Source organism: Eublepharis macularius, chromosome 2 (assembly GCF_028583425.1).
Source record: "Eublepharis macularius isolate TG4126 chromosome 2, MPM_Emac_v1.0, whole genome shotgun sequence".
In the NCBI taxonomy this organism is placed as follows: Eukaryota; Metazoa; Chordata; class Lepidosauria; order Squamata; family Eublepharidae; genus Eublepharis; species Eublepharis macularius.
The window spans coordinates 154222102-154230011 of record NC_072791.1 but is presented as its reverse complement, the minus strand read 5'-3'; the positions used below and the strand labels follow the sequence as shown (position 1 = coordinate 154230011).

At 48.2% G+C, this 7910-nt stretch overlaps 1 protein-coding gene across 3 annotated transcripts in view; it reads left to right on the top strand.

Moving 5' to 3' along the window:
- The first annotated feature begins 789 nt into the window (after positions 1–789).
- The window catches only part of LOC129323968 (rac GTPase-activating protein 1-like), a 39825-nt gene continuing 32704 nt past the window's right edge, over positions 790–7910 (top strand). For 2 of the 3 annotated variants that reach the window (XM_054970850.1, XM_054970851.1), the window contains exons 1-5: positions 790–1119; positions 1409–1494; positions 2619–2821; positions 5639–5775; positions 7596–7668. In XM_054970850.1, the coding sequence (XP_054826825.1) occupies positions 1413–1494; positions 2619–2821; positions 5639–5775; positions 7596–7668 (495 nt within the window). In that variant the 5' untranslated portion in view covers positions 790–1119; positions 1409–1412. Of the gene's footprint in view, positions 1120–1408; positions 1495–2596; positions 2822–5638; positions 5776–7595; positions 7669–7910 lie in introns of those variants that run through there. The other variant, XM_054970852.1, reaches the window with a different exon arrangement.

The following is a 7910-nucleotide window of genomic DNA, read 5'->3' as shown; positions in this document are numbered from 1 at the left end:
ATTCACAACCAATGCAGCTATTGAAGCTAAGTTCTGGGGTGGAGGCTGCACCCTAAATGAAAGCCTGCACATTGGACTCCAAGATCCAAATGGCTACAAGTTCTCTTTTATTGTACTTTCAACAGCATTCTTGGTGAGTTACTGAAAATTTGGCACTGATGATAACATAATACTCTCCCTGATGTTTCCTAGTCATACCCATTTGGGATTCAGTTGACTCCTATTGCCTTAGATCTCCAGCTGGAAAGATGTGCTAGCGGGGTTGTTGCAGGAGACAGTCCAGGATTCTACAGAAACCTTACTGAAGACTCATTGCCCAGTGGAGCAAGCCATCGATTGAGAGGAACCATGAGACGCTAAAGTGCTGATGTATAAAAGAGTTGCCTCTTTTCTCTCGAGGGGCCCTTGTGCCTTTTACTAAATCAGCAACAGGACAGGAAGACCATCAGATGCAGAACCTGTTAAAGGCAGAGGGCCCTTGCCAGTATGAACCCACTTTCTACCAGGGCAGGGAAACTGAAGAATTGACCGTGGGTGGGTGTGGAAGAGCACCTCGCAGGGAAAGTGGCCCCAGGACACTACAGAATGCAACTGGACTCAAATCTTGCTGTTCTGCTGCCCACCTTAAACTATCAATATGGAAAGCTCCTAAACCTCGATGTGTCTCGGTTTGAGGCGCTTTGGCACCAGTGTCTAAACTAGGGGGAAATTCTCCCCCGGGAACTATTTAAAGCGCCTTTTTAGCCTTACCGTATTTCTAGGATTTAGCCCTTTGGATGGTTGGGCAGATGCAAATGCCTGATTGGGCAGGTATACCTAGCTGGACGGCAGGGGCGGGCCTTAGCAGAGCGGCCGGCCCCTCTTCTAGTACAGGCCGAACTGGCTGAAGCCTCTTCTAGGAGCGGAGGAGCTCGCCAGGCAGGCGGGGGAGTGGGCGGATGTAGCCCTCCGAACGTGCTTGCTGGGTCGGCGGAGGAATGCGTCGACAGAAAGCGGTTCCGTGTAGAAAAGCGTGCGGAGGCTGCTCTTGCACCCGAGGCGTGGGTTTCCGAGGACGGAGAAAAAGAGCCGCTCTTCTATTCGGGTGTTTCGGCCTGGCCCCCGCGACTTTTCTGCTAAGTAGGATTTCTATCGAAAGGCTTCTACGGAGGCACCTTAATCGTTTGTCTCCCCGGCATCCCTCGTTTCGTTTCTGGAAGCTGGTACAGAAATTCGGAGCCTGTGGGTGGGCGTGGGAACGTCATTGTTTCACGGGCTTTTGAGGAAAAACCCGCAGCAATGCCCGAAAATTTGGGGGGGGGGTGCGTGTTCTGGCATCTTTGTACTCCTGAGCTTTGCCTTGAAGTTTTGTCCCCTTTTGAATGGCTGTTGTGGATCAAAACGCCGTTGTTTCCCGCAATGTCTTTAGCAGGATGAGTCGCCTGGGCATACCATTGATGCACCGCATGGACCAGCTTCTGCAACTCATCGAATTCAACAGCTCTATCGAACTAGGTGAATGGCGGGGGCGGGGGGGCTCCTTGTCTGTTTCTTGAACTTGGTTTCCTAAGGTAGCTTAATGTGTAACGACTCTTACACGCTCCCATAGCAGATTCCGATGATCTTTAGTGATCCATCTAAAAAACTCAGTTTTATTTCTTGGGTGGGTGGCATTACATGCAGACTGTATTCTGCCCCATTGCCCAAACTGGCAGCATCCCTTGAGAGTCTTGGGCAGCGATTGCATTCTGCCCCCTGAGATCTTTTTAACTGGGCATTGCATTTGGGACTCCCAGGGCCAGACTGGCTATTCAACTTGCTAGGATAGCTCTGGTAGGCCACTGCCCTGCAGGGCTACTGCTCAGGTGGGATCTGGTTCACAGTGCCATATGGGCTACTCAACTTGGCTTGCTCTTGGGCCGTTTGAAGTTCCTCTGTGCCCCAAGACCCTCCATATGCGGGGCCTGGGGACATCCACCACTGCTTAGCTTAAGTTTTCTCCTTGCTGTCAGTTCTGGTGAGGCTGCCTTCCTGAGCTTTCTGAATAAGCTAGTCCTTTTATCCTCCCCCTCCCTACTCTGGTTCATGAAACCCACTTGATCCACTCCATGCTTTTGCATTTAAAGTTGTTGCATTGCAAAGTCAGACATCGGAACGTAAAAATCACGATCTATGTTAAGATGTGATCCCTCTGAAAATCATCTGTCTCAATGTGTTTCCTGTCCATTTTGTATCTTCATGTCTGGAGATATTTACAGATAGTGAACATATAAAAAGTACCACTGAGTGATCACAAGGAAAAAATAGGGCAGAAAAGGATATTAAACACAAAAGCTTTGGATTTTTTACTTGCCTCTTCTTAAATTTGTGTGAAGCCTTGTTCACTATTCCCATATAGATAGGACTGGACTGTGTGGTGAGGGGGAATGAGTAGGCATATAGCCAGGAGCTGTTGCAAGGCTGAGCCCAGAACAGAAAATGGGTTTCCAAGGTGGACAGCATGGAAGCTTAGTTAATTTATTAATTTTTTATTTTACTTTATATATATCCTGCCTTTCTCCACAATGGGGACCCAAAGCAGGTCCCATCATTCTCCTCTCCTTCATTTTATTCTCAGTGTTTGGATCTTTCCACCTTAGACTACCTCCAGATTGCTCGGTGCCTTGAAGGAATGCGCCAGCGATGCTGCCGATTGGACCACGATTTGCGAGGAGCCAGGGACCGGCTGCGCCATTCAGAGTCTGAACGTTCCGTGCTGGAGGTGAAACTGAAACATGCCCGTAACCAAGTGGAAGTTGAGATGAAGAAAAGGCATCGGGCAGAAGCAGAGCTGGAGAAGCAGGTGCTTCTGGGGAGGGATGCGGAGCTGTGTGTGCCAAATGCTGCATCTTTGCCCTTAGGGATAGTGGGTTGGTCTTTGCTCTAACCCAGGACTGGTGGTAGTCCTGTGCCTCCAGTATGGAGTGGGAGGGAAGGGGAATGTATTATAAGTACTCTGGTACTGGTGTTTCTCCCCTTTCTGCTCATGCTTCATAGGGCTGATGGTCTATATTCTATGGAGTGGTTGCTTTTTCACCATCTTCTGGGCATGGAGCAGGGGGTCACTGGGGCAATCAGGGGGTATTTGTGAATTTCCTGCATTGTACAGGGGGTTGGACTAGATGACCCTAGGGGTAACTTCCAACCCTATGATTCTATAAAGCACTAGCAACAGATCTCTTTTTTAAAAAACAAGCTCTAGAAAACAGAGTGCAGGAATGCTGCGCTTCTTGCTGTGGCAGCGCCCTCCAGAGGGACAGGCTGCTGCACCTGGACTTCCCACTGCAGCATCCTCCAGAGGCTGTATTGGCAATGACTCAGTTTTTATCCTGGTGCTCCTGCGCAGACACACCAGGATAAAAAGTAAGTTGTCACCAATACAGCTTGCCTTTTATATAGAAAGATGTTCTTACTCCCATGTCTGAAGAAATTAAAAAGATGATTTACTGGGAGATCCATACGCAGATCTTCCCAGGGTCTTTTGAAGCTTTTATTTGGGTCAGGGCTCTGTGGGGAGAGCACTCAGTCCTTCCAGCACTGTGCAGTTTCACTTATGTACCCCCCACCCTCCACGCTGTTTTAAGTTGCTCCTGCAGAGTGGTAGGAAAAGGCAGCCCTGGTGAAGAAGAAACAGTCGCTGGCACGGAAGTGGGTAGGAACATCCTGTCCTCATGCCACTCACTGCTGTTGCCACTCTCCACCCGTCCCCAACATGACTACAATCCTATTCTCCTAAAAAAATGCCCTTCTGGACTGTTACATTATACAGTAATTCTGCACCTGTGCTCCTGAACATTTAAATGACTGCAGTGCAAATTACTTAACTTACTCAGATTGCAGGGGCTTTGTTACCTAAATTTGTATTCAAAAGTGTGTCTTACCACTCCCCAAAAGGAGTAGCCCATCTAGTCATTACTTTACTTTTCACTTCACACCAAGAATCTCTCTACATGAGACCTCTTACGTGGGGCTGGATCTATGGTTGCCAGCGCCCAGGGCAACCGAAGTCCAGCCACTAGCACGCGCACACAGTGCGCATGCACTCCTGGCACTGCGTGATGACGTCGCTCCATGAGGTCATCATTCAGGCGGCGTGTGCCACCCCGCAGCAAGCCGGCTGTCCCGGCATGGCACGGAGCTGGCAGCAGCAGTGCGAGTGGCTGGGAGGCCACCCATGCCATTTGCCTGCCCCACAGAACAAGGGGTGGCTGGCTTGCCGCACACCCCTTGTCCTGCGGGGCAGGTGAATGGCGCAGGTGGCCTCCCAGCCACCCACGCTGCCTTTTGCCTGCCCCATAGGAGAAGGGGCGCATGGCAAGCTGGCCGCCCCTTGTCCTGTGGGGCAGGCGAATGGTACAGGCGGCCTCCCAGCCACCCATTCTGCCACTGCCAGCTCCACAAGACGGGGCACACAACAAGCACGCCCCCTGTCTTGCCACCCGTGCACTCCCAGGGTGGCAGCTGCGCCCGGTGCCCCCTCTTTGGTGCACCAGGGGCAGACTACCCCCCCTGCCTCCCTATTGATCCGCCCCTGCTCTTACACAAGGATGCTCAAGTGAAGGAAGCCACAATGTTAGCCAGGAAGCTGAGTTTTCAAAGACCAATTGGAAGGCTCTGTCAATATCCTCTTTTTACAGAGCCATAAAGATGGCTTCTCTGGGGGCTTGTTTATTTCCTCTGTACCTCCCAGAAGGGGAGGTGAAACTGACAGAGCCTTCACAGAGAAAAAGAGGAAATAAACAACCCCCCTGAGGAACGATCTTTGCAGCTCTGTAAAGATACCAAACAGTCGAGAGAGGCACGGAAAAAGCTACCCCACCAAATACCAAACCGTGACCAGCTAACTGGAATTAAGTGAAACGTTACTGAACTTAAATATACCAAAAGTGAAAAACAAACTTTATTGAGCTTCTTCACATTACTCTACATGCAGCAGTTAGCTATCCAAGCTCCAAATACTGGTGAAAAACGTGCTTTCCCAACCGAAGAAGGGAAGAACACACAATCCTCCCAGCAAAACACTTGCTCCCAGAGTAAACAAAAATGTTTGTATTGCACACCAGGCAAGGACAGTTTAGAACAGTATCAAAAATGTGTGAATAATTCAAAAAGAGACCACTAAGGGTCTAACAATGATATGAATGATCCAAGACTTGCAACAAACATATAGAGGTACATAAATTACCCCACAAAACATCAATTTTAACAATAGTATTTCAAAGATAAATAATGTAACTGCTGACGGGTTCGCCAGCAAGAAGTTCCCGTTTCCGGATGCCCCTTCCTCAAAGCAGTTACAAAAACCACAATTCAAACAGATGTGCAATCTCAATAAATAAAGCAGCAAGTCAGAAAATATCACAGCCTCTAAAGTGCATAATAGCAGCTCGCTCAATGGCGTAAGCAGCTCCCTTCACTTGAGCGTCCTCCTGTAAGAGGTCGCATGTAGGGAGACTCCAAGTTGGGAGCACTGAGCTCTGTGGTTCCCGTCCCCCTCCCCAGAACACACACAGGAGAGAGATACATATCATTTGAGCATTATTAAGGCTGGGGGGAGGCATGAGAGGGTGCTCCACCATTCTGTTCTAACAGGCGCTTCCTTTGTTCCTTACTGTCTCAGGAGCGCAAGCTGCAGCTTATCTATGACTACCTGATGGCTGATTCACAGATCAATCCTCTCAAGGAGGACCAGCGCTCAGCCCTTGCTGCTTTTGATGGGCGATGTTTCGGTCGCAGCACCCTGCTGCCTGGCAAGCAGTGAGTGCCCAAGGGATCAAGGGGTTAAGCTTTGATGCTACAGTTTCACCTAGATAAAACAAACAAGTCTGCATCTCAGACTCCACTGCTCTTGGTCCTCAGCACTAGTTCTCCTGGGCCGCCCCAGTCCTCTGCTCCAGCACCAACTTCTCCTGGCAGTGCAAGTGTAACAATACTAATAATTTTATTATTCATCTGCTTCATTTGTATGCTGCCTTTCTCCCCAATGGGAACCCAAAGCAGCTGACATCGTTCTCTTCTCCTCCATTTTATCCTCACAACACCTGTGTAGTCTGAGAGTATGTGACTGGCCCAAGGTCATCCAGCAAGCTTCCATGGTAGGATGGGGATTTGAACCTGGGGCTCCCAGAATCTAGTCCCTCTAACCACTGCACCACACTGGTATTTGTAGCCTGACTTTCTCCCCAGTAGGGACTCAAAGTGGCTTACATAGTTCTATTAGCTTGTAGTACTTTTTGTGTCTGTAATGCTCTTAAGTGCTCAGATCTTCTAACCTGCTGAGTAGCAAGAAGCCACAGAGGCAGTGCTAGCGTGTTTAAATGAGAAAGCACTGGCAATTTATGGGGTCTTGCTATATATTTGCAAAGTAAATGGTGGTGGGAGAGAAGTACCCTAGAGGACAGCAGGTCTGCTAGCCCACATGAGACATTGACTGAGATCCTGCACTGCCAAGGTGCTTAATTTTAAGCCAGCTCACAGCTTGCTCTCTTGTCTGCTTCTGACAGGGTCAAAGTGAATGTGACTGTTTCATGTTCCCAAGCATATTTCTTCATACATAGCAGCAGCGCAGAGGAAACCAAATCTAAACTTTTCCCCATGCTCCCCGCCCCCATGAAACATTCACCTTGGAGCTGCTATGGGCCCCATCTGGACAAAGCTATTAGGGGGCTTATGATAAGGGAAAGTGGCATGTCTAAGGCTTCTCGGTGAGCTTACAGTGCAGTCCTAAGCAGACTTGCACCCTTCTGAATCCACTGAAGAGGATAACTCTACTTGGGAGACTCCACAGTCAGTAAATAAGATGAGCCTTGGACTTGAGATGTTCAGCTTCAAATACTGTATTATGCTAGTTCACAGTCAACCGTTGAACCCTCTAAAGTTCAAAATGCTGAAATCTCTACCTTAGAATATCCTGGAGCTCTTAATCAAATTTGGGGAAACAACCTGTTATGTACAAATGTAGCAACCTTTTAATATTTCCGTTCTGCAGTCTGGAAAATGAAGTTGGAGTAAGACAAACTTCAACTGTGTCAAGTACTCTGCACATAAACCACTTCCATCTAGGAGACCCAGCAAACTGTGTCCATTGTCACGTGTTCATTGTGCACGTTTGTTTTGCTGTACACACATATGGTGTTTCTGAGCTATAGAACTGCAACCAATCATGGTCTGCCTATGCATGTGCGCATAGCAGAATAAGACATTGATAGACATGGGCCATCTATGCCTTATTTGCATGGTTTTGACTTTCAAATGCTTTCAGATTTTTGGCATGCCTGAAATTACTTCTAACTCGATGACACTCAGTCATTCCTGCTAGGAGGTGGAGCATAACTTACTTCTCAAAGGAATATATAATCCAGTGATTGCCTGTTTTCTTACCACTATCAGGCCCACATGAAGTTCTTGGGAAATAGGGGAATTAACAAATGGGAAATGTGATGGTGGATTCTTGAAGATGTTCCTGACTTACCCCAACTGGACTTGAAGTTTGAGGGTGGAACAACAGAACATGACTCACGGATGATACTCCTTATGTTTCCCCCCTTTGCGCTGACCTGCCCATTCTTCTCTGGTAGGATGTCTGCAGTGGAAGAACTTGGCACCTCGATCCTATCTGACATCAGCTTTGACCATTCGGATGATGAAGTAGTAAGCTCCATCCCTCTTTGCAGGCTTATCAGGGGAAAACTGAAGGCTTCGGTCTGGCTAAGCTCTTGCCGCTGTTGAAGCCTGAGCCAAAATTTCACTCTTGAAGTGAATTGTCAGATGTCCAGTTTGCATAATTTATTAGATTGCAGTGGTTAAGATTTTTGCAGAAATTGGTATACTTATCAAGAGGGAATTAAATGTTATGAAAGGATAACATTTAGGAAAAGAAGCTTATTGGGGAG